The 27,490-nt window shown below is 38.5% G+C and overlaps 1 protein-coding gene across 1 annotated transcript; it reads left to right on the top strand.

Moving 5' to 3' along the window:
• Positions 1-1,450: 1,450 nt before the first annotated feature.
• Positions 1,451-26,791, top strand: LOC108897922 (E3 ubiquitin-protein ligase TRIM35-like). Its single transcript, XM_051068350.1, is given in 7 exon segments — positions 1,451-2,140; positions 4,006-4,101; positions 5,537-5,767; positions 7,075-7,097; positions 7,446-7,564; positions 25,505-26,029; positions 26,032-26,791. Coding segments are annotated over 7 exon segments (1,623 nt in total). The 5' UTR covers positions 1,451-1,552; the 3' UTR covers positions 26,073-26,791.
• Positions 26,792-27,490: the final 699 nt, after the last annotated feature.

Raw genomic sequence — 27,490 nt, 5'->3', positions numbered from 1 at the left:
TTACTTAATGCGTTCAAAAATTATCTGAAAAACAAATTTAATTTGACATGGTAATTAGTCACTTCTGTAAGCAAGAGCATGTCTTTCTGGTGGTATTTTTTGATCTTCATTGACATACTGCAAGTAATCCCTGTGTCTTCTTTAGAAAACAGCTTTAATCTGAAGTAAAACCTGTCTCCTTGGATGTTTAATTTAAACCTCAATTTAATCCTGGAGTAGTTCTAATCTTCAGGAAATCATCTTAGTTTATTCAGGACTAGGTTAAGTCTAGGATTATTTTACACCATGACTAAGAAGGCAGATATCTGTTAGACTGTGTTAAAAGCTCATTTAAGCTTTAACACATGTTGTTAAAGCTGAGACACAGCTTGAAGTTTACATTTTACAGATATAGTCAACAGTTTTCAACTGACTTCAAAACCATTAGTTATTACATGCTCTTTCTCCACATCTGAATGGCCATACGCATGCAGCTGTAATGCTCATGTTTTATCTGTATAAAATACCGCTTTTTGACCAGAAGATGGCACTTTATGCACCTAAATCATTTCAGCTCTATACAACACACTCTATACAATAAATCTCATTCTGTGCTTAGACTGGAAAGTGACAAAATCAAGTATAGGCAAGACAGTGAATATGCACATCAAAGATCTTTTTAATGTTTTTGTGTATAGTATCCCACAATGCAGAGCACAAATGAAATGGAAAACATGAAAACTTAAAAAAATAAAATTTAAATTTACATTTAAATTTAAAATTCCAAAATTAAATCTTGGAAACACATTTTCTTTTCTAATAGTTCTATTCCACTTCAGGAGCTAAACAACCTGAACATAAATGGCATATACAGTATGTCGGAAACAAAAATGTTTTCTAAACAAAAATGTTTTGGACATACTGTACATCAATAAAAGGCAGTATCTGGACCAAATATATCATATCCAATGTAATTGTCATTTTTATAGTCTCCTTAGTAGGCAAGTGAGGTCTGCAGCTGGGGGACAGACAAAAACAGAGGAAGAGGAGGATAATTTCACAGATTAGATGTGATACCATAGGATTTGTCAGCATATGGCAGAAATACACATATCAAACTGCTAACTTCAACTCTCCACCTATTCTTTTTTTTTGTTTGTTTGTTATTAAATACTGGTTGGTCATACAGATGCAGTAGTATAATGATGGCCACTATTGAGATTATTGACATCCTTTTGATGATGTAATATGTCACTGTGAGGTCACTGCTGGACCAATCAACAGAATTGCTGCTAACCCCTGAAATATAGGAAACTTGGATTTAGGTGATACTAAACGTCTTGTTTTCAGTTCTAAAGTATTTTTATCTTGTCATTTTGTGACTTCAGCTCTCAGAGGGGAGGGGGTGTGCAGCAGCTGAGGGGGAGGAGTTTGTGGTCACAGAGAGCTCAAGTGATTTTTCAACCTGTTACAAAGCTCAGACTTTTGGACACACAGGCAGGGACCTAAAATGTTGTCCAGTCAAATAGCAGTTACACTGTACTAAAATTAACCAGTCATCTGAGGCACTGTCATGGCTGAGCAGGCCACACAGGGTGACCATGAGGAAGGAGAGGAGCTGATCCAAGACAAAAATGCAAACACTCCTGGTGATCAAACTGGAGACGCTGGCACTGTTTTGGAATCCCCAGATGTTGATTCTATTGAGGATCATCATCCAACCCAACCTAAAGAAGAGTCAGAGTGTCCAGGCTGCCAGTCATTGGGTGTGCTGATATTGCCCTGTGGCCACAAACTGTGTCCCACATGCATTGAGCTAAGTCAGGGAGAGCTGGGCCAGGCCGGCTGTACTGTCTGTTATGGATCACAGCTGATGGATTCAGTCCTCCACACTCTGCTCGATGCCTTGTTCAATGGCCAGCCAAGGAGACATGGGATCAGGCCTGGAGCTGAGGAGGAGAGCGTGACGGGAGCAGAGAGTGGAGGGAAAGCTTGGAGTGGATATAGGGTAGTGGAGAAAGAAGAGCTGTGTGTGCAGCATAATGACATGCTCACTGTGTTCTGTCTGCAGGACGAACAGCTGCTCTGCCAACAGTGTCAGACAGATGAGCATGAAGAACACAAGTGCTGCTCCATAGAGGAGGCTGTTCACAACTGTAAGGTCAGATACAAGAACCAGTCCAGAGAGATAGGACACAAACGTCACTGACCCAAGAGTTAGGCTCTGTTGCCCCAATGAGTATTAAAAAGACCTATTTTACACATCTAGATCAGTTTACTATAAGAACTACTACTCAGAGTATTAAAACTATCACATAATGTCTCCTTTGGGAGCTTTGTCGAGTCTGAGAAAATAACCATGATGATTTTGATAGGTTATCTCAGCTGAGGCTTTGACACAAATCAATAACCTAAAGCCTTGGTTACAAACTGCAGGTGTGAAAGATGTGAGCGTGAATCTCACAGTGAGGATTAAAAGATCATAAAGATGCTATCAAGTAGCATTGCAGGAAATTTAGGACCTAGGGTTTTTGGTGCTTAGGCCATACTGGAGACTAAAAAGGTATGTCCATCACATACCTTTATGGAAGTCTGTGCTAAATACCTTAGGTAGTGAAAAGTAAAATAATTTTGATGAGAGGCCTTGCTGATTTTAAACTGTAACTGCAGTGCCATTATTCAGTTTTAAACACCAGGTATTATCATATCATTTTTGGGTTAAAACTGTATTCTCTATCTTTTTAAATTTTAATTTAATGTTTACCTTTGTGACAGAATAGAATCAGATTGAAAGAACATTCAGCAGACACAGTACAAAATCAACATTCCTGTCATGTTTGTGTTCTCCTGAAAAAAAATTAATCTGCATTTATTTATATCATCAACGAATCAAATGATACTATGTATCATCTAAGGAACTGACAAATCTACAGGGAATCATCAGCTATTAAAAAACAACTAATGCAGTTCTCTGTCCGATACCCACTCTCCTTTTATATGTCGTGAATGGTGTCTGTCTGCTGTTGTGTTGAACAGGAAGTATGCAGTGGTGCACTTTTTCACTGAAAACAGCTGCCTGCTGTTACTGGAAATAAGTCTGACTGGCAGAGTTTGTGGGTTGGAAAACCAAAACAATTGGCTCATAGAGGCTAGAAAGCTCTTCTGAATTGATTAATTTTCTGTTGATTCATAGCAGGAATCTTTCACATTACATATGCATGGTCAGTTGATCCACTGTTAATGTTAAAATGTTGATTTGTGCAGCTCAAGCTTAGGGTGCTTAGAGTACCTCTAAATGTCACTAAATATTCTATGCATATGATGTTTCACAGGCCAGATATACTAAAACCTTTGCCACTGTTTTTCAGGCACAGATGTGGTGCTTTAAGCCCCAAATACATGTACTGTATCAAATACACAAAGCGGGCCAGAGTTGTAATTTGTGCCTGTGTTTGCAAGATATGCCTCTCTTCTAATTACATATGCATTTAATGGAGTATAACTCAAATAAAAGGAGGGGACATGTTAACAGAAGTACATTTTGTATTCTGCTGGTCATGCAACTTTTCAGTTTTGAAGAAAATTCCATGATTCCATGAGGAAAGCTGTGGTGGGGAGACAAAACCCAAATTAAGAATATCGTTGACTTGTATATTACTTATTACTGTAGAATCAAAAATAAAGCCATTATACTCTTATTAATGAACGCAACATCTGATTACACAAAAGAATGGCAGACAGGGAGGTTTGCTTTCATCAAATTTGAACTTGACCATCAGTGAATATTTGTGACTGATGAGTGACTTAGGCACAAATCAGTAGTGGGATTTACACCACAGTGTGTGGTGAGGGCTGTTACAGACACAGTCCACAAGCTGACCACATATTGGCTAGATACATACATTACTGTGGCTGTAAATTCAATGTAAAGTGCAGTGCACATTTATGCAACACCATTTTCTTAGTAAATCTGGCCTGCATTTTGTAGCATATTATTATGTATTAAGCATGATATTCTCTCTGTAGACAGAACTGCAATGTGCTATCCAAAGACTCCAGGAGCAGCTAGAAAGGTTAACCTCCATCAGACAAACCTGGGAGGATACTGCTGCCCACATCAAGGTACAGCATACAGGAGAATTACCAGTTCTTCATACTAACAAAGTGTCTGCAAACTCATCATACAGAAACTACAGCTACATGACAGAAATATTTTCTATGAGTTTGTACATGAAAGTAGAAAATCTGTTCAAATGGGCCCAGCCATCTGCTTTGGACATTAAAATATTTGTGACAGTAAACTTTGGAGTTCCTGAAATCCTAGTGAAGTTAAGACAACTTTCCAATGGTGTTTTAAAAAGTGAGAATTTCAGATCAGGTAGGTAAAGCAACCTGTGAATTTTCCAGAGGTCGGACTAGTTCAATATTCCTGCTTACACATTGTGCTCACATACACAGGTCATATCCTGTCTCAGTGTTCCAACACTGAAGTAACTTTTGATCTGACAAACATTTTAAATGATTTATTTATTTATTTTGTAATATGAAATTTGTAGTTTTACCAACCAGTATTTCTGACCCTTTGCAGTAGGGTTGTAATGCACACGTATTGATAGCACAAACTGGAGTGATGACTCAGTTGAATTTTCCAGTCAGACTACTGCTGGTGAATAATTTTCAATTATTGGGGCCTGAGCACGAAGTGAATTGCTCTGATTATTATTATTGTGGGGGGTGGGGGGTGGGGGGGGGGTTTGAGAGTCTAAACATGCTCAAGTCTCTTGACATCATGACCTAAAACTTACAGGAGGTCGGTCATTTTGATTTTAATATGGAAATTTCCCTAATTTTTCAACATTTGCACACATTGTATTTGAACAAACTCCTGCTAGAGATTTTATTGTATTGACCTCAAACTCAGTCACTGTAATCTTAAGACCTATGTGATTTAAAGTTATCAAAAGCTTTACCTGACATCGATGGGCATGTCCGTGGAGGCACCTCAAATTTCTCGCAGGAAGTTGCTGTAACTCAAACATACTTTGTCAAATCTACCCCTGATTTCACAGGTTTCACAAGAGGCCTGGGCTGAACACATCAACATGCCTGTATTCAGGTATAGTCATAGCACCACCTATTGGCAACAGGAAATAATGTGTTATATGCAAGTGGGTTTACTGATTCACCTCAAATGTGGTCAGACAATCATTAAGATCATAATGGTGGTGGTGGTTACTTTGAAGACTGTGAGTCACAGTAAGTGACTTTTGACTCATCCAGTCTGTCTCCAGTGGTCACACAGTTGTGTAACTATGTCATACAACCTGCTGTGTCCCCGCGGCTACAGGTTCCCCGGCAGGCACGGGGTGCGAGGGCCATTCAATGTTGCTTGCAGCTTTAATAACAATTGTAACACTGTTTATTTTTTAGAAATAACTATTATACAGAAAGATTACTCAAAGTTTCTAAGTGAGTGAAATTACAGTATAACTTTTAAAATATCAACTTCAATACTGAAGAAATCTTCTAACATGATGTCTCATTACCCCATTGTCAGAGCCAATCTGTACAAACAGCCCAGATCTTGAGGGATGAGTTTGAAAAGATGCACCAGTATCTCCGAGATGAGGAAGCTGCAATGATATCACAGTTGAAACAGGAAGAGGAGGATAAGAGTCGGAAGATGAAGGAAAAGATTGATAGGATCAGCAATGACATAGAAATGCTAACCAACAGTATCAGAGAGACAGAAGATGCCATGGACTTTGATGACTTCCACTTTCTAAAGGTAATTCCTGTACAGGAGCCAGGATGCTTCTGGCTCTCTACCTGACCGGATGTATTTACACTCACAAACCATCTTAATAGGAACACTGTACTAATACTGAGTACAGTGCTTCCTTTTGCTCTCAAAACAACCTAATTTCTTTGTTTCTTTGTGGCATGGATCCCACAAGGTGTTGGAAAAATTTCTCTGAGATTCTGCTCCATATTGACATGACTGTATCACATAATTTCAGTTGCACATTCATGCTGCCATTCTCTTGTTCTACCACATCCAAAAGGTGTTTTACTGGATTCAGATCTGCATATGGTCTTCATAAGGAAGTATCATATGATGGTTTGACTTGACAGTACCACTAAAAAGGCCAAAATGTGAAAAAGTGAATTTGTAGTAATATTCCCAATTAGATATTTCTTGTGACCAAGTAGAAATTGTGACCAGATCACCAGGTAGTGATATTGTGCGAAACTTTTCTTTTGACTTGCCATCCCAGTCTACATTACAAACAAAAGTGTAAGGTACTAGAACTAGCCACATTACATGCAGTGCACCATCTAAGCACACACCATTGCACATCAAAAGGTTTGCAGATGTGGCCTTTTGCCATTTTACTAAAGGGCAGTGAACCTCTGCCAATCTCCAGAAGATCCTGGTGACTTTAGCTGTGTGAGTGCAATGGACTACTGAATGTTAAATGGACTGCACTTACATAATACTTTTCTAGTCATATTGACCACTAAAAGTGCTTTAACAAGGAGGTCACGTTAACCCATTCACACACATATTCATACAGCACTTGTTCTACTTATACACAGTGCTCTACCACACATTCACACACCAATGCTACATCAGGGTCAATTTGGGTTTCATTACATCACTTTGGTCTGTGGACTGGAGGAGGCAGGGACTGAACCACTGGCACTCCAATTAGTAGGCGACCTACTCTACCTCTTGAGCCACAGCCACCCCTGAATGAACTGAAACATGGCTACAAAGCAACATTCCACACATATCCATCAACCTAGATGGGCTACTGAAACAGGGAATCATCAGTGTCTTGTGGGATTTGTGGCAGTGTGTGTTTATATCCATGAGGAATGTTGCACAAATGCTGTAGTTGTGTCCAAAGACTGTTCTCTGCTGGTTGAGTTCAAATCATGAATGGCCAGCCATACTCTGCTGAGGGAGTTCACCACTGTTGTGATTGTCATAATCAACAAACGGCACACCCGAATGGGTTTTTCATCATCGCTTGTGACATAAATTATGCAGGTTTAAAGACTGAATCTGAATCTCTTCTGTCCCCACAGAATTATAAGAAGACATCTGATAGGTAAGCTCTTTCAGCTAATATGAAGGCTAATGTGTTCTTTAAGAATTTATTTCAGAATAAAAACATTTGTTGGACACATAATGTACACAAAATACTAAACATAACTACAGGTTTATTATATCAACCTGCCGGTGTACTAGTAAATATTTAATTATTTTTAGTAAAAATTAAAATGGCATCTAGCTATTTAACCTAAAAAAGCAGGCCAACTTCTTTTGTAATTTGTTTTTTATCATAGAATGTATTCACTGACAATCAAAGAATTACCTTACTATAGACTGATCAAATACCAGACAGATCTGCAACTGTTGTGTGTGGTAGCTGCACAGTCCGTATTGTTTGTTCTAGAGCTCAGTGCAGAGAAGAGGAGGCTGAGGATGAAGCACAAGCTCTGCTTGATGTGGCCAAACACCAGAGCTGTGTGCAGCACCGCGTCTGGGAAAAGATGCTGAGGATCATCCAGTACTGTGAGCAAGGTTTCATTCTGTGTACATATACAACAGCAAATAATATTCTGGATAGCTCAGATTTTTTGACTTCCAAAAAAACTAAAATAAACATACATAAATATAGTATAGGGTTTTTTTCAGGTCTACTGCATTTAAGTCTGCACTAAGTCTTTCAGCTCTACCAGCTATTAACATATGGTTCATGTGTCTGTAAGAAAGAAAGGATACAGATCTCAATTGAACCTTGAACTCAACTAGCTTCCTGTTGTCTCTTCACTCACTGCATGATTAGGCTGCCTAAAGCCCAAAATATTTTCTTGTGGAGCTAGCCATGCACTGTTTGTTTGTTGATGGTTTTAGTTCATTTAGGTTTACAGACCCAAAAGGACTCAGGAATCAAAATACCTCTGGGATGAAAATTAATCACTGTCTGTCACAGGTTCAACAAAAATATTAATGGTAATATATATATAATATTATTGACTGTGAAACTGTAACCAAATTCAAAAAATAAAGTGAAAGTCTGACAGGTATATTCAATTAACAACAGTCACTGTCATCTGCAGTCTGTGGAGCCATGGGTCTCTGTGCTGCCTCAATCTAAGGAATAACATTTCAAAGAAAAAAGACATATTTTTCTTAGTTATGCACTTTTCACATTCTGCGGGACAATGTCTGATAATATCAAAAATATTACAATAATTATACCTATCTTCTAACTTTTTAAAAAGCATGCTTAAAGAGCAACTTGCAGATTGGAGACCAGTGAATCAGTGTGTAGGGATCACTGTGTAATGATGTAGAAACTAGATTTAAAAATATATATATACACTAGTGGCTGTGTTTGAAACTGCCTACTAACGTACTGCCTACTACATACTGCAGTATATACTGCATGCTGCCTATTAAATGAATGGTTAAGTAGGCTGACCACTGAAGTATATTACCAGTATCCCAGAATGCATTTCGCACGAATAACAACTGGCGGAGATTTTAAAACAGGTTAAAAGCTCTTTCATTTTTGCTTGTACAGCTGTTAATATGATATTTTATTAAGTTTGAATATTTTGTCAGGTGAAAATATAAACTAGCCGGGTGTACTGTACCTTAACATCCTGGATCCAGAGCAGCGCTTCACGTCCACTCTTGTCTGTAAACAGTCACCGTTTTACAGCGCAGAGACAACAGTCAGCTCAACACCTGTGGTTCATGATTCAGATGTACTTGCTTTTCGGATTTCCCTGTTAAGTAAGTATTAGGACTTCCCAGCTTCCAGTATAATAATGTGATGTGAACAGTAGAGATGGAAGAAAGCAATAATTACTCTCTTGGATTACAATCTCTTATAGATAATATATTGCAGATATTATCATCATTGTTGCTGTTGTCTTAATTTCTTATAGATATTTCTTATAAATTAATCTTGAAAGTTATCATTTCATCTTTAAGCATCGAACAAATTTCTCAAATTTCAAAGTGAAAAGGGCTTTATTTCATGAAGTTAGAAACTGGTGCATACTGTATGTTTGATCATCAAAACGTATGCATATACAATAAGTAACTAATAACCACAATAAATAGTGATTGCAAAACATTTAATAGACAAATAAATTATAACAAATAGTCTATAGTAATATATAAATGAATAAATAAACAAATAGTCATAAAATATCTAATTTAAAAGATAATAAATATCCTTTTACAGGTTGGTGCAAGAGGAAATTGGGGCTGGGATCCAGCAACTGTCTGGTTCCCCAGCTTCAGCAACATAGCAGGGGACTACTTAAACCATGAACCGTTAAACTTCATCCAGTTTCAAGCCTTCTGGGAGCAAAAGGGTAACTTTCTGGATGTCAACGTGGACTTCCCTGGCTCTGTGCACGATGCCAGGGTCCTCACGTGCCTCACTCTTGATGGAAGGTATCCCTGTTTGGTTAAGCCCATTTGTCTGTTTACCGCTTTCCATGAGCCTGTCCAGAATGCTGTTGGAACACCCTCAGAAAAAGCTTGCAGCTGCAGTGTCAGCTCCAGATCTAAATGACCGGATCCCTGTACTGTAGGAACATAATTGTTGTTAAGGTGTCATCTTCTTCCTTGTATTACCTTTACCCCAGGGAGCGGTTTTATTTTCCATATTTCAGTTTTAAAGTTATCCAACCCTGATGCTCAAGTATACATAGTTGTAGTAAAGTTGGTTCATATTTACGTCTTACAAATTTGCCTATTCTCATTTCACTTTCACATATCATCTATTGTCAGTTTGGCCCTCATGTTTCCTCTGTTTTGCAGAACTTGCTTGTTTGTAATAAACCTGTTTCAGATTGTACTGACTGTGTCCTTCATTTTCACAAACCCCTTTAAATCAACTATCCTGCCAAAATAAGTTTTGTTAAAATAGCCTAAGTATAACTCAAAAGATGCATTTTTACATGATTATCTTACAATTGTGCTACTGATGATTGTATTGGTTTGACTAGAAGACAGGGTCTGTAACATTTGAGCCACCTTTAAATCACTTCTAAAGATTCAATTGTACCGGGCGAAATATTTCCACATTGCACCCATCAGACAACACTACTGACTGCTGCTTCCTCTGTCCTGGCTGGCTACCTTCCGGCTGATGAGGAGAGACCACTGCTGCAGAGGTTGATGCCATGGATGAGGAGATGAGGTTTGGTGGGGTGATCAATGGTCTCTGCGCCATCACCTCATCCATGGCATCAAACCACTTCCAGTTTGCAACAGTGGCCTCTCCTCCATCAGTGCTCACCCCAGTTCTAGGTGTCTTCAGCTCCTAAAAGACGACACACATAGGTCATCTGATAAGTATTTCAATATTACAATCAGTATTTATCTTAACTTTTCTCCACTGGCCATATAAATATGTAGTGTATTCATACTGATACAGCATCCCGTCATTTGGATAGTATTTAACCACATACAAGCCCTAATAGTTTAGATACTCACATTTATAGTTGTGTTGTTGCTGGCTAGTGCCAGGAGCGTCTGCCTCGAAGCCCGCAGTCTGAAGAGATGCAGTGCATTGTGGGGCAGTTGAGTATGTCCAGTAAGCTCACGGTGCATACCATGGATGCATTACTAAAGCTGGATACTGAATTGAAAATGGCAGCCACTCAGTCCTATCAGAGTTTTTTTTTTTTTTTCTTAAACAAACTTTATTATCATAATAAAGACACTAACAAACAAACATGACATCATCCAAACATACAGGGAGACACAAGGAGTACATAATAAATATCACACAAAAAGGAAAGGGAGAAGAAGAAAAAAAAAATTACCTATTGATATGAGGTATAATACTTTCCAAAAGTTTGGATGTCTTGAAAGCTTTCTTATTCTTACTAATTTTACATATAGAGTCATTAAAAGATTTGCATTCCATATAAAACAAAGATACATTTGGCTTGGCCTGGAGAAATCTAGCTTTATGGATGTGAAATTTACCCAAGAGACACAGCAGTTTGATTACATTTTTAACTTCCTCATTGTTACATTCAACATTTAAGAATAAGACCATATTTTCAGTAATAGTAATCAAAACTTTATGAGATTCCCAAACCAATAAAGATAATTGAGTCCAGAAGTTAGTAGAATAGGGACATCGATAAAACAAATGAGATAAAGACTCAACCTCTTTTTTGCAGAAGGAACACAAAGAGGACACATCAGGTTTAAATCTGTTAATGAATTCATGACAGGGATAATATCTATGTAAGATTTTAATATGTATTTCTTTAACTTTATTGGAGACAAAAAATCTATTAAATTCAGTCCAGATATTGTGATTTGACTGATTTCAGGAAACATCACTCTCCAACGATGAAATGAGTTTGGATACTGACTATGAACAGAAGTAAAAACTGATCTAATATGAGCATTGTTACATGAACGTTCCTCAAGAACCTTTCCACCCAGCCACAGAGCAGGAACCATTCCTGAGAGAGGTGTGTACAGAACAGACGCTCTAATAAGAGACAACAAACTAGTAGGTATACTTTTGAGTACTCTGGAGTGCAAAGAGCGAGATAAGTCTAATCCTTTTTGTTGGGAGAGTTCTTCATATGTAGCTAGGTCCCCGTTATCATTCAGAAGATCAAAAACAAACATAACCCCCTGACCGTACCAATCTTTAAAAAATAAGATCTTATTCTTGTAAACAATATGTTGATTATTCCATAAGATACGATGTGTGAGGAGAAAAGTTATGTTTGAAAGCAATTTTCCATGTGTCCAGGGCTTGTTTATGGAAGTTGGCAAGCTTAACAGGCAATTTACTTGAGGTAAAGTTACATGACAGCAAAAACTTTAAACCACCACATTTATTAAACAAAAAATTGGGAATAAAAAACCATGGCGCATTAGTATGTGCTAGACAATGTTTTATCCAGTTGATTTTGAATATACTGTTGATAGTTTGGAAGTCTAAGACATTAAGACCACCCTCTGAATATTGTCTGATAATTGTCTTCCTCTTTATATTCTCATTTTTGTGTTTCCAAATAAATTTAAATAAGAGTGAATCAATAGCTGCATAGGTTTTGCGATCTACATATAAAGATAAAGCTGGGTACACTAATCTAGATAAACCTTCTGCCTTAGAAAGTAAAATTCAACCTATAATAGTAAGGTCTCTCTGTAACCAGCAGTTAAAGATAGATTTAGACTTTTCAATTTTTGGCAGAAAGTTTTGAGAGATCCTCTCACCAGTAGATTTGCTTATTGTGATACCCAAGTATTTTACCTCTTTTTTCACCTTTATATCATCTATTGAGAGAATGTCAGAATCATGTACAGCCATTATTTCACATTTACTCTTATTAACAGCGAGGCCCGAGGCACCTGAAAACATATTTAAAGCCTCTAAAACAACAGGGACTTGAAGTTCATTTTGGAGAAACAGACAGGTGTCATCAGCCAGCTGAATAATGGTTAGAACATTGTCACCTATCTTAATACCCTCTATATTCACACAGTTAAGAATGAACAGATCAAGAAGTTCAGCAGCTACCAAAAATAAGAAAGGTGAAATTGGACACCCTTGTCTTATCCCACGGTTTAAATGAAAACGAGGAGAAGTACCATGTGCCAGGAATACACAGCTATTAATATTGGTATAGAGTGTACTTATGATGTTCCTGAAGTTTTCTTTGAACCCAAAATGTTGCAAAGCCTCAAAAATAAACGAGTGTTCCAGAGTATCAAAAGCTTTGTAAAAGTCCAAAAACAAAATCAGTGACTTTTGATCAAACAGATCTCTATAATCTAAAATGTCTAGGACAAGCCGAATATTATTAGCAATGTACCGACCTTTCATAAAACCTGACTGTGTTACAGAAATAATTTCCTCTAAACAAAATTTTAATCTATTAGCGTACAGTGCTGCAAGTATTTTGTAGTCTGAATTTAGCAACGTTATAGGACGCCAATTATCCAGATAAAGAAGATCTTTACCAGGTTTAGGGATTAGTGATATTAAACCTTGCTTCATAGAAACAGTCAGTTCCTTATTTCTGGCACAATCCACAAACACTTCCAACAACAAATGTTTAAAATCATCCCAAAAAAATATATAAAATTCATAAGGCAATCCATCTGGACCAGGACTTTTATTAGCTGGCATTTTTGTAATAGTCTTCTTCAATTCTTCTAGCGTAATTGGACTTTCACAAAGCTCATAATTCTCCCTGGAAATTTTAGGAATAAATGGGGATACTTTATCAAAAAAGACACGACAAGCCTGAGGGTCAAATGAGGAAGAGTATAACTTCTGATAAAAGTTAGAGATAAAAGAAGAGATTTCTTTATCATTTTCAGAGAGACTGTTATCGATATATAAGGCAGATATTTTTCTTGCCTCACCACGTTTTTTCTCCAAATTAAAAGAAGGATGAGTTTTTTTCTCCATGTTCCAACCATCTGGCCCGAGACCTTATGAATGCTCCCTTTGCTTTTGTCTGGAAAAAAAGGTCTAATTTTTTAATTTTTTAAAATGAGTGCAAACGCACTTTATCTTCATTACTTGGAACAGGTATATTTAATAAATCATTCAACTCTTTTAAATTATTAGCATAAGCCTTATTTTGATCTCTTAATTGCTGCTTTCCAAAACGTATTGAAAAACTTTGACATTCAAATTTGAGTAGCTCCCATTTTAGCGTAGGTGTAATTTCAGACATTGAGTTGAATTTAGCGATAATTTGTTTAATACCCAAACAATAAGCTGATTGTTGTAGAAAGGAAGAGTTTAACTTCCAGTATCCCGGTTTGTTGCGGTGAGCAGAAATTAAATTTGATAAAGAAATATCTATTCCAGCATGATCAGTTAAGGGAGCAGCAGTAATATTACATGTTCGGACCCAGGGAGCCAAATTATCAGAGATAAGCCACAAGTCTATACGAGACTTTTGTGATAGGTCTGCTTTAAACCAGGTAAAGAGGTTTGTTTCCAGAGGGTGTAAAGTTGTCATAGCGTCTAATAATGAGAGTCTACCACAGAAATCAGATATAACAGGGTTAAAATTATCTTGATTACCTCTTGCAGGGTATCTATCGGTACATAAGTTTGGAGCCTCATTAAAGTCACCGCCAACAATCACAGATGCTGAGGGAAATTTGTTCATTTCTTGGAGAATTTTGTCAGACAAAAAGTTAAGGAGTGTGATGTTAGAATTCCTAGCATTAAAGCCATAAACATTTACCAAAATAAATATATTATCTCCACATTGAGTTACTAGCAGAATCCATCTGAAACCTCTGTATATATGATCTCACCATTAAATTTAGGATGGAGTAAAACTAAAACACCTCCTGAGAAATTAGTACCATGAGAAAAAATAACTTTCCTTCCCCACTGATTGCGCCAAAATGCTTCATCTTTTGAAGTGGAATGAGTTTCCTGAAAAAAATAGACATCCTTATTTTGATGACCACAAAATAAAAATAAAGCTTTTCTTTTAGTTAAATCTCGTACTCCCCGTACATTTAGAGAAAAACATGACAAATGAATATCAAACATGTGTACACAAAACACAGAATAACAAAACTACTTGAACAGTAGTAGTAGTAGTAGTTACGGAATGCAAAAAGTTGAGAAATGTTCAAAACTTGAATTCACAAACCAAAAACTTTACATTGAGTGAGCCTATTAGAAACTGACCCATGTAACCAAGTATCCCAACAAGTTCAGGACAGGAGCTATCTTCTCAGCTGCCAAAGGCTACATCAAAATCAAATTTTCCACAATTGGATGAGTCTACCTACTCAGGACAATACTTCATGTCAAGTCCTCGGCAGATATCTTCTTACCAGCAATGATAGCAAAAGGGCCGCTGAAGCCTGCCCTCTTGTTCTGCCTCCTCGCCTCCTCTACCAGCGGCCACAGCTTCGCTCTTGCATCCCCTCACCTGCTGAGTTAAGTCCTCCGAAATCTTCACGTTCTTCTCCTTGAGGACCTGAGAGGTTTTAGCGTCCGCCCAGACTTGGTCACGGTGTGCCCGGTGTGAGAAGCGAACTATAATGCGGCGTGGTGGATGCTGATTTTCCTTCTTCGGTCGTGGTCCCAGTCTGTGGGCGATATCCACCGTTTTTTGAAGAGAGTTGGCGAGCCCTGGTGAGACTCGAGAAAAGATATCAATCACCGTCATTTTCACGTTTTCGCCTTCAGGTTCGGGGATCCCGGAGATCTTTAAGTTCCAGCGTGGAGTACGTATCCATGTCGTTCACTCTGTCCATCAGCTTCTTATTTTCAGCGGTCAGGGTTTTAATCTGGAGCTCCAGGGGGATCCACTCTGGATGCCAGCTCTCCTACATTCTTCTCTGCTGCGTGAACTGAGGAGAACAGTGTCTGAATACTCTTGACATTATTCTCAATGGACTTCTCTATGGATTCCAGCTTCTCCCTGAAACTGAGCTGCGTCTCAATGAGCTTGTTAATAGCCGCCAGCAGGACAGCGTTGGAGGGCTCCGGCTCACAGCGGGGTGATTTTTTCTGTGGGCTCGCGCTTGGAGAGTCATCAATATCCGCAAGTTGATGTTTGGCATATGAATGGCACCGTTTTAAACTCTCCGCCGACACATCCATTGTCATTTCCATACCCTCTCCTGTAGTCGACATATCAGCAGAACCAGTTGTTTGGTAGTTTGGCGGTTGGAGTTGGTCTCCGGATGGATGGAGTGTCAGACTAGCAAGCAGAATGCTAACTTCGTTAGCTAGTTACGGAGGGAGTCCAACAGAAAAAGTGACGAAAAACATATTTTCCGTTAAGGCAAGCAAATTCAAGCTTTGAACGAGAAAAAGCTTCAACAGCACAAGACAAAACGTCTTACAGTGGCGCCATCTTGCGCGCGACCTTCCTATCAGAGTTTTTTTTATTTTTTATTATCATAATAAAGACACTAACAAACAAACATGACATCATCCAAACATACAGGGAGACACAAGGAGTATATAATAAATATCACACAAAAAGCAAAGGGAGAAGAAGAAGAAAATAATAATAATAATAATAATTACCTATTCATATGAGGTATAATACTTTCCAAAAGTTTGGATGTCTTGAAAGCTTTCTTATTCTTACTAATTTTACATATAGAGTCCTTAAAAGATTTGCATTCCATATAAAACAAAGATACATTTGGCTTGGCCTGGAGCCCTTCTATCAGAGTTGCTCGCCTACCGCATACACTTTAGTTTACTTCCGCGTTATGGGGCCCACTGAATATGCGCAGTAGTGCTACTCCCATCATGCCTACGAGGTTACAAGAACAAGCAAACCACATCCCAGCCCTGGCGCGGCTCATTCTTGAGTGCTATGCTAGTGGACTTCATGGGTGTATAATAAAACTTCAACGGGATTAGCCTGACTTTAAACCATGGGTGTTTTTGTGCATATGACAACAGCAACCAACAGTGAAGATAATGATCCATAAAGTAAGATATTATTAAATAATGAAATTGTCAATATCGTGGTTAATTCATGTTGAGCAGCATTTTTTTTTATATGAGAGTGATTCTGTATACAGGCCGGTCAAGTTATTACTACGATTTTACAAATAATTTTTAACCTTTTTATATTAAAAGGCATATTCATATGTGCAGTGCTAATTAATTTCCTGTGTTATTATTATTGAAACTTCTATTGTTTCACTGTTCTCCACAGTTAAAAATCAGGATAAATAAATTAAATATTATTTATTTATTTATTTTAAAACATTATTAAATTGCAAACTGTATATTATATTGTAAAAATAAACACAAGTGCAAATATCTGAAGGTGAAGCTCTTTGGACATGGACATATAATTTGTAATAGCCAAGCTAATGAGCCTGCTGCTGTAACATGTATGTATATTGTAGTTACAGCTGTTTCGCCGCTCGCTGATAGTAGGTTTGAAGGATCTGAAATATGCTTTTTTATTCGATTTAATTAACTGTCTCAGGTTAACAGTCCTCTACTGGAGGAGAAGATGATCGGCATCTCCAGTAACTTCAGGCAGGTCCCGCTTCATCACCGTGACCAGCTCCATCTGAGATCTTCACCATGAGGAGGATTTACCACACATGTCCTGTGCACAGGACAGATTCAGTGACTGCAGTGGAGAACTGGATCAGCAGCTCTTGTGGCAGGCCACACTTCCTCAGTTGCTCAGAAAGTACAACCTCTGCTGGCCCTTCTTAAGGATGGAGTTGATGTTAGCCTCCCACCTCAGGTTTTGGGAAATGCAAGTTCCCACAAACTTGGAGGTTTCCACAGTTGATACAGGGCTGCTGGATATTGTGAGGGGAAGCATTGCAGAGGGGTGTCTCCTGGGGTCCACTATCATCTCCACTGTCTTGAGCGTGTCTAGCTCCAGGTTGTTCAGACTGCACCAGAGCACCCACTGATATGCAGACTCAATACAGTCCTGTGTCATCTGCAAACTTCAGATCACCTCTGTGCCCTGCTCCTGGCAGCATACAGGCCACTGCTCAAATGCTCCAAGCCAACACAGAGGACCATCAGAGTTTGGTCACAGGAGCCACAGCAGCCCTGCAGGACTGCTTTGAGAGCACAAACAGGATCATGTTCAGGGAAGGAGCCACTTATGACCAGCACACCTGCCTGGAAGAGTACAGACTCTGTGATTGGGTACATAGAGGAGTGCATTGAGGATGTCATTGTAGTAAAGACTGTAGCCACTGAGACTGTGCCAATCAGAAGCCACGAATGACATCAGAGATACATGCCCTGCTTAAGGCAAGGAACGCTGCCTTCCGCTTAGGTGATGCAGAGCTTCTCAGATCAGCCAGGGCTAAGCTTTCCACGGCCATCATGAAAGCGACAAGCAAGTCTGTGCATAAGATTCACAACCACTTCTGCGATACTAAGGACCCCAGATGCATTTGGCAGGGCATGTAGGCCCTTCCAGACAACAAGGTTACACCACAGCAGGCCAACAGCAGTGATGCTCTTCTCCCTGACATGCTGAATGACTTCTATGTGTGGTTTAGAGCTCAGGACAACACACAGGCATACAAGTCCACACTTATCCAGAGTTGACCCACATAACACTGCAGGTCCAGACAGCATACCAGGGAGAGTGCTCAGAGACTCCGCCAACCAGCTGGCAGATGTCTTCACAAACATGTGTAACATCTCCCTGAGCCAGGCTGTGGTCCCTGTGGGCTTCAGAAAGATCACCATCAACCCAGTGCCCAAGAAGCCTATGGTGAATTGTCTAACTGACTACTGCCTGGTAGCACTGACTCCCATTAAGATGGAAGTGGTTTGAGCGACTGGTCAGCTGTCTTCTCCTCTCTGTTTCCATGAATGTGCATGGTACATGTTTGTACAATGAGTATGTAGTATGATTGCACCATGCTTGCACATTGTTTGCCCTTTGTAGTATGTAAAATGGATACACTGAATATTTTGAATGTGTGTTTGCTGCTAATTTGGACTGTATGAAACATTATTCCATTTAACTGTATACTCTGTATATGGCAAATGACAATAAAGGCTTACTTGATTTGACTAATGTCACTCTGCTGATCATGCTATTTAATCAGATGATCTGTGATTTTACACAGTCCAGAGGGCTGGAGAACTGAATTTCAGCCATTCCAAGCAGATGACGTAAAAGTGTTAAAAATCTGAAAGTCATTCAAAACAAAGTAACATGTCACAAATGGATTATACTACTTGATATTGTTGTTTGTATAGACATGTATGTAACTTCTCCAGTTTCTTATAAAACTGTATATGTTAAAAAACATAATTTCTTTTTCTGTAAAACCTTGGTATTTTTGCAAATCAGCCTGAAATTTGGCACAATTGTGGACAAGAAACATGAAAAATCAGCAAATGTAAAACCTAGAGTTTCAAAATTTCTTAATTTATTTTAGTAGATTCACTGTATAACAAATGTATTCCAGCTCAGTTTTTAAAAAATGTGTATTCATTGTCCTTTACTTTCATTGAGAAGGAGGTAGAGCAGTCGCTCATCAATCGGAAGGTCGGTGGTTCGATCCTCGAATCCTCCAGTCTTGCCAAGTATCCTTGGGCAAGATACTGAACCCTAATTTGCCCCAAATGTGTCACTGGTGTGTGAATGTGTATGAATGTGCCAGAAAGCACTTTGTGTGAATAGAATAAGTGCTGTATGAATTTGTCATGTAGTGTGAAGCGCTTTTAGTGGTTGATAATACTAGAAAGCGCTATATAATGCAGTCCATTTACCACTTTACCAATTTACCACACTGCAAATTTGAAAACGCAACTTCTAACACCCTCAGAGTTAAAATTAACAGGGTTTATATGGGAACCACTGGTTAAGTGTTAATTTAACACTTTTTGAAAGTGTTAACATTATTAACACTATGACAGTGTTACCAAACAAATTCTTATAGTATAAAAATATTGACACTGTAATAGATGAGTTAGCATTAATAAAACTGTGATAGTGTCAACTAACAAACTCTTACAGTGTAAAATATTAACACCACAATGGATGACACTAGTTATCAGGTAACATTTAATGGTGGAAATTGTACACTTAACCAGGGTTTACTATACTACTGTTAGAGTACATTGTCCTCTGGGATTAACACTATTAGAGTTAAAAATGTAAAATCCATTAGTGTTAGTCTAATACTCCAACCACCAACAATGCAATAATGGCTTCCAAAAAAACTTCAATGGGAAAAATATTTATTTTTCCTTTAAACAAGGGCTTCACATTCAATTGGACAAGATGCAGGACACTCAAAACCTTGTGCAATAACCCTATACAATACTGCCCAAAACATGAGGTAGCTCGTACATGCTGCTTACCCTATACAATGCAGCTGTCTGGCACAACATAGAAAAATGAGTCTGTACCAGAAGACATCTGGATATCAAAGGGCTTGAAGTATCTCAAGTCATGAGGTCTGACAACTGAAACATTATGCATATTCTCAATAACATTAAAAGCATGGAAATGCTCAACAAATGTAGTTTCCATTTCAGAGACCAAAAAGTAATCTTCATTTCTCAGAAATATGCAAGCAATCTTATTGAACACTGGCATCTCATTAACAAAACAACCAGACCCGTGTGATATTCCATACCATTATGTTTAACCCAAGTTGTGATACTTATTTCACTTGACATATCAATCTGAAAATGCTCTGAAATCACATTACCAGTCAATATTTTCGATTTGACAGGCCCAGACTCAATACCTTCGACAGACAATGATTCCCAATGATAGGCAACTGCTATTTGAGGTTTCTTTGCAAGGGACTTAGTTATGTTTTTTAAATTTTTAAGGCTGGACTTAAAGAATTTGTGTTTTGCTTCATACCTCATAGTCCAAACATGTACTAAAGGACCAATTTGGCGTATACATTCAGGATAATAGATCATAAAGTGATGTTCTGGGATCAAATTATTTTGAGGATACAAAACTGTAAATAATCTGTGGTGCTCTTCGATAAGATGTTTTAAAAATACAGTCATTCCCTCTGGAGAAAATACTATGTTCCCAATATGCAACAGTATTAACAACAAATGCCAATGTGTGTCACCTTCAGGGACAACATCTCCTAATATTAGTGGGAGGTTCCGAATAAGACATAATATTTGACTGGCATTAAGCCCAATACCACTGCTAGTGCAAAACATGTTTATGTGTGTTGGCTGATTTTTTCTATCCATGAAGCCGTAGTTGAATGCATATACACGTTGGAATATGTTTTCATTAGAGATAAAGTTCTGATTCAAATAATCAAACAATAACCTAATCTCATACTGTGCTACACCTTCTAAGATATCGTGCATTATATCAAACACAAAGTTATCTGATACATTGAACTATAACAAGGAATTGAGTATACTATTTCGTTTGACCCCAAAGAAGAATTTTCCCTTGGATTCTGAACAAGATATCTGTAATGGTCCTCATTAGTTAATTTGATGTGATGTTCATCAGGGATGAGTTTAGATGTGGTGGTAAATTGCAGAGTGTGAAATATAACCATCCAAGCTTATGGATGCCTTGTTTCGACCCTAGTGGATTTGATGTTTCAAAGTCATCATAATAAACTTGAATTTGTAATGCATGCATGAATTTTACTGATTTTCAATGGGTGATTCTACAATATTTTCAATCACAGAAATCCTGGTAAAAGCTACCAAGAGCAGCAGATTTATTAATTTGGAAACACACTTCTTCATTCTTGAAAATTAACTCTAAAGTTTTTAACAAGGGTATGTAAATGAAAGTGTCATTTACTGGTACCTGTTCATAAATTCCAGATACTTTGTTTCTCTTTGAATCATACCTCAGTTAATTTCTAGTGGTTCAACAACACCCCATTTCTCACTAAAATATTTTGTCAATTTAGAGTTTAAACGGATTGAAAGTCCTCTCGATGACTTCTTCTACTGCACCTCTACTGGGATTATCAGCAGGCACTGCACTTAATACTTGTTCTTTAAGATTTGCATGAATTTCATTGACATACTCTTCCATGCTTTCAACAACAGATAACACAACAGTGTTGGCAACACCACTACCCTGTAACTTTGCTATGATCAAAGCACATATATTTTTTGCCTGGTCTTTTGACATCTCAAATGTTGAGGGTTGATTTATCACATCTAATTCCATGTCTGAAGCATCTTCTTGTGAGCTCTGCTCACCTAAATCTGACTGATGTGGTGTTTGCATATTAACATTCTTGCTTGCGCCCATGTTAACAGTACTATGACAACCATTTAAGTGCTTTCTAAAATCTGCATAACTTTTAAACTGCAATGAACAGCCTTCTTGAGCACAAATAATAATTTTTTTGTCAGGGTATAACCCATGAAAAAACTTAAGGTGCTGAATTAATGCACTAGGTGCATCATGCAAGGATCTACAAATATAAAGATACGTCGTTTAAGAACTTGGCTCCTAGTTTCTACCTGTGAACATGGCTCAAATTAGCCTTTGTTTGATGTGCGCTGTAGACTAAGACGCTGTAGATTAAGAAAAATTTAAAAAAACTTTTTGCCAAAATATAACCTATGCAAAAGTGCTGGAATAATTGCACCAAGTGCATTGCACAATGACTTACATATGTTGCATATATACACTGTTCAAGAATTTGTCTCTTAGCTCCTTTTCATAAACTTGTCTCTCAATTCCTTCACCTTTAGACTCTCTTTAGTGGAATCAACATTGATACTATAGACCGTTGTCTGGAGGAATCATCATCATCGTAACTTACACTGAAAACGAAGTGTACTTTAAAGAGTTCATCAAAGGCTGCTAATGATGTTGTGCCCTGGCAGGGAATGAGCCTCTTGTCCATCACAACGTAGTAAGTACTGATGGCCTGCTTGCCAGTTCCAGAAGCAAAAAGGTATGGCTGGCAATGTCCCCTCTGAAATCTTGATGCATCTGCAGCAACAGAGACATGAAAGAACATGTTTGGTCAAATTTCTGACAATCACATGCTAAGGTCATGACTATGATGTCAATATGATATCAATACTCACCAGCCCTTTCGTGTCTAGCAGCCTTGGAAACACTGAGAATATGTTGTGCAACTCATCAGGATTGTGAATGAGGCACTGTCTCTACTCAAAGGTTTCCTTCATCTTCTGCAGGATAATTTCACTGGTGTGGTTCATTAAGGATATGACCTCTTTACAACGCTCCTCATCCAACTGACCACCAATCTGAGGCAGCTCTCTGTCCTGTCTTGGACCACTTCCTCTTGCCATCTGTGTTTTTGGTTCCCTGGAGTTTTGTCTTCCTCTGAATTGTCTTGAGCCGCCATGCCAGAAATCCAGAGCCACTTTGCCAGTCGTAAAAATGTTCCTAACCAAGGACAGACATAATTACATTTGTTCATAATCAGCTATAGTTGGAACCAGCAACAGCAACAATGTGTATAGGAGAAATTAAATTCAGGCACTGGAACCGTTTTTTGATGATTCTGAAACAGACACCCCCTTATCACTGTCAATAACATTAGAGAATGTATTGATGCTATTTTTGTGTGATACCATCCCCCCTAAGAGAGTGGCGACGTGAAATGGCAGAGCTACACACCTAGTTAAGGAACTGAAATGTTAAAATTAAAGAAAAAAGTTTATTAATAATCGAAGAATTAATTTGTCACTAATATACACTGTCAAATAATATACTCAATAATTTCTTAATGTAAAAATAAATTTTTGCAGGAGGAATTCTCCTGCAAATAAAAAATACGCTTTACGGGCTGAAATGATTACCACATTACCACCACTTTAGGGGGGTTAAGTACCTGGCAACTACCTAACCCTGATACAATAAACTTACTCTTCTGTCTCAACCATGTGTGCTGCAGGAATACTGACCATCTGCCTGAAATGTCTCTTCATCATCTCTCATTCGCTTGGGAGGTCTTGATGTTTCACAATTAACCTCATTTCCAGAAATGTTGTGAATTTGGATTTTGAATAAGCCACGCTAAAAACTCTGCTTAGATCCTTCCTGAGTGAACAGTTGAGAGTCTAGAGGAGAAATCTGTTTTGAACACTGCTGTTAATACAATGTAAAACCAAAACCTTTTAAATTTACCATTGTCGTGACTGTCCTTGACGAGAAGTCTGCAAACACTGCTGCATCCACCTCAGTGCCAGAATCATCTTCCACTGTAATCTTGTCCACAGGGATGAAGAACTTCTCTCTCACTAAGTGATGAGGTTAAAAGACAACATAGTAAATTGTTTAAATCATCAAATATAACTGCCAGTCAGTATGAATTACTGGTTAGTCATACACCAGCCATATACCGTTACCTTCATAAATGAATTCCTCAAAATCAGCATGTTGTAATTTGATGTATTTCTTGCGGTTTTGATACTGCACTTTGATGATCATTTTGCCATCTACAATATGAGCCTTTAGAGAAAGTGGGATGACAGATCTTATCTCTTCGGTGCTAACATAATTGATAGATATTTGTCTTTTAACAGTCTAAACAACTGTCGAAAACCACACGAAAACTACACTAAAATATACTTTTTCTAACTGAAGCGGTTGAGTATGCAAATATTCTCTCTCTCGTCTGGTCAAAAGCAAGCTAGTACAAGTTAACGGTAATTAACAAACATGTTGTTGATGAGAAGACCTCATATGAACGGCCCCCTCGTGAAACGGTCTGGGAGCTCCAAGTTCACAAGCCGTGTACACGGTTTCCCATGTCATAATCACGAGTTCAATTTGAAGGCAGCAATTCAATTTAAACAATGATATGAGGTCATTTCTGATCATTGATAAAAGATGGCGCGCGCTGTTGCAGGCAGAAACCCCGGGACACAGCCGGGAGATAGGAGAAAGCGGTTTAAAAGAACAAATTTCTCGACCCAAACATTAGTCACGAGATACTTACCAATCTTTCGTTCTCATACTCGATGCGAGTGAAAGAAAATGGCTGCCTTCAAATTCCTCTCAAAGCGTACCTGTCCAAAAACCCGGATGTTCGACACAACACTCATGAGTGTTGAATACCGTAAACTCTGCAATGTAACACCCACATTATTTGGTTTTTCACCAGTACAGATCTATTTCTATCAAAACTAACACCAATGCCTTAACACTTAACTCTAAAGTGGCTTAACACTGGAATTTTAACACTGGTGATTTTGTTGTGCACCATCACTAAGATAAACGAAAAATATGTGAATTTTACACTGAAAGGTATATGTGTCATCTTCAGTTCAAGCCACTAACAATGGTTTGTGATGTTTACAGGATGTTATTTAGCATTAAATAGAGTTATGTAAAATAAAGTGGAAATGGGTTAAAAATCAGAACTGCAGAGACAGATTAAGTATTGCCTGTGTACTCAAAGTTCAAATAGTTTCAGTGTAAGGTGTCCGGGATAGTGACCTGTGATAAAAGCAAAGCATGAATAAGGTTTCATGTACTGAAACCCCTTCTTGATCATTGGGTCCTGCCCTTTTCTCCCATGTGGGATATTTGCCAGGGTCCTCTTTAATGTTAAACTGCAGTGTATCATTTGCTATGTATGTTGCTTGTCTCACTGATTTAGTTTTTTTAATTCCCTGTTACCTGCTACACATGGTGGCATAAACCTGTGTTACACTTTGCCTCTGCACTGTGCTCTACACCCCATGTTGCAGTGAGCACATATCATACTGCTTATCATGTGTAGATAGCCTTTAGTGTTTGTTATGAATGTTGATTGGCACCTATGGGCTTTAGGTAACGGATCTGATAAACAGGCAGTGTGAACATGATAAAACTGATGCTTTTCTGGAGTGTTGATGTACAATTTGCGGGGTTACGTAGAAAACCCTGGGTGAGGGTGTATTGTGTGTCACACATATTCCAGTGTATATACTGTATGTGTACAGTGAGTGTGTCATTTGTGTTGTGTTTCTTTATCCCTCACTGTTGTCCTTGTGTTTTTCAGTTCCAGTGACCACAGACCCCAACACAGGCTCAGTGTGTTTAGGTGTGTCTCCTGACCTGTCCAGTGTGTATGTGTGTGAGGAGCAGCCTCTTCCCAACAATCCCGAGAGGTTTGTGAGCCCACAGAGCATCTTGGGCTCAGAGGTCTTCAGCTCAGGGAGGCACAGCTGGGAGGTGGAGGTGGGAGACAACAGTCACTGGTCTCTTGGTGTAGCCAGTGAGACAATCCACAGAAAGGACTGGTCCAACTCTGATCTAAACCCAAGTCCTGCCTTAGACTCAGACACAGAGCCTAATGGTGGCCCGTGGACTGTTTCCCTCTCCTCTGGGGAGTACCGGGCCTCTCCTGACCACAACACCCCCCTCAGACTGAGACGAAGGCCACGCAGAGTCAGAATTCAACTGGACTGGGAGAGAGGGTGTCTGACTTTCTCTGACGCCAATGACAACACCTTGATCTATCGTTTTAAAAAGCAGTGGAATGGAAATCTGAGACCCTACTTCTCGACTACATGTCCTAAACACCCCTGAAAATCGCCGCAGGGAGGGTGTCTGTTACAATAGAATAGGGTCATCATACCAAAGTACCAGTATGATTCTTGGACAAATAAACATATGTCAATCTAGCAGTCAGATTTTAAAATGAAATTAGTTTTAAAATTCTGTGTCCAGTACAGTCATTTGTCCTATTTAACCTAACTTACCACAAAAACTTGCATTAGAGGGAAACTGCTCAGCATAGTTCAATCACAAGAAAATCATGCCTTCAAACAACTCCAAAGCTCTATTATTAAGTTTTTTGTCAAGGCTATTACAACCTGGTTAGGGCCTGTGTGACAAATATTTCTCCAAAGAGTCAAATTTAGTTGATGAGTCCGCTAATATTAAGTTTTGTTTTTTGGGGGTTTGTTTTTTGTCAGCAAATGCCACACAGCAAAACCAGCAATGAATGAACAAGTATTGTGTATGTACCAAAGCCTTTATCTTACTCCTGTGTGCCATAGAGCTCCATTGTTTTCCAAGTGAGTCCCACAGTTGCACAGGGTGACATGTTTCTTTATTACCATGAACACAAACATCTGTTCCAATCTAATCCCACATACACTGTTCAGCTGCTGGGAATACTCACTAGAGCTCCACATGTCTATTAGTCCACCACTGAAAACCTTACCTAATTAAAATGATATTTCTTCCTGTCTGAGTAACCTTTGTGAAAATGTTTGTTATTCAGGTGTTTTATTCTTTTTGCTATATCAGTCCTAAATAAAGCACCTTGTTGAACACTGTATGTAGAGCTGTATACTGTATCTCTGTGTGTGTGTGTACCATCCATCAGTGGATGAAATGGCTCAATGTGCTCTTCCACACAATAACTCCTCAAAAACCCTGTCCAGGACTGATGATGTTCAGATCTTGTCCAGAGATACATTTATATGCCACCCTGAACAGATGAAGGTTTTTTTTATAGTGGGCAGGGTTAGAATTACCTATTGTTGTGATTCAGCACTGTATAACTGAAATAAAATTTATCTGAAGTAGCATTCCTTAAAATTACTTTGTACATTACCAGATTACTACAAGGTAATACATTACATTACTTGCTTACTGAGAAAAGTAACTTGTCACTTTTGTGTTACCACCAGAGTGACAGCTTTAACCAACCTAAAGGATAGCTGCTGCTGTTTTGGAGCTGTAGCACCAGCATCATTCTCCTCCTCCTCAACAGGCCTCGCTACCACTGTTGTGGAGCTGTTAGTTTAGCTTGCAGGCACTTCTTTAACTCTGAGGCAGAGTTCTTCACAGCTGACAAACACTTATCACCCAAGCACAGTTTGCATTTCACTGTGATGTTCTTTTCTTTTCACCCACAAAATATAAAATACTGTTAATATTTTTACAACGTAAAGGCCCATCCTCTCAATTAAGTGATGATTCCTTGAATTGATCTTACTTGACTTGTTATGTTACTCATATCAATTAAAAAGTC

The sequence above is a fragment of the Lates calcarifer genome, unplaced genomic scaffold (genome assembly GCF_001640805.2).
Source record: "Lates calcarifer isolate ASB-BC8 unplaced genomic scaffold, TLL_Latcal_v3 _unitig_4278_quiver_804, whole genome shotgun sequence".
NCBI classification, from domain to species: domain Eukaryota; kingdom Metazoa; phylum Chordata; class Actinopteri; family Centropomidae; genus Lates; species Lates calcarifer.
The sequence above is the reverse complement of the archived record's forward strand: the minus strand, read 5'-3'. Positions and strand labels throughout refer to the sequence as shown.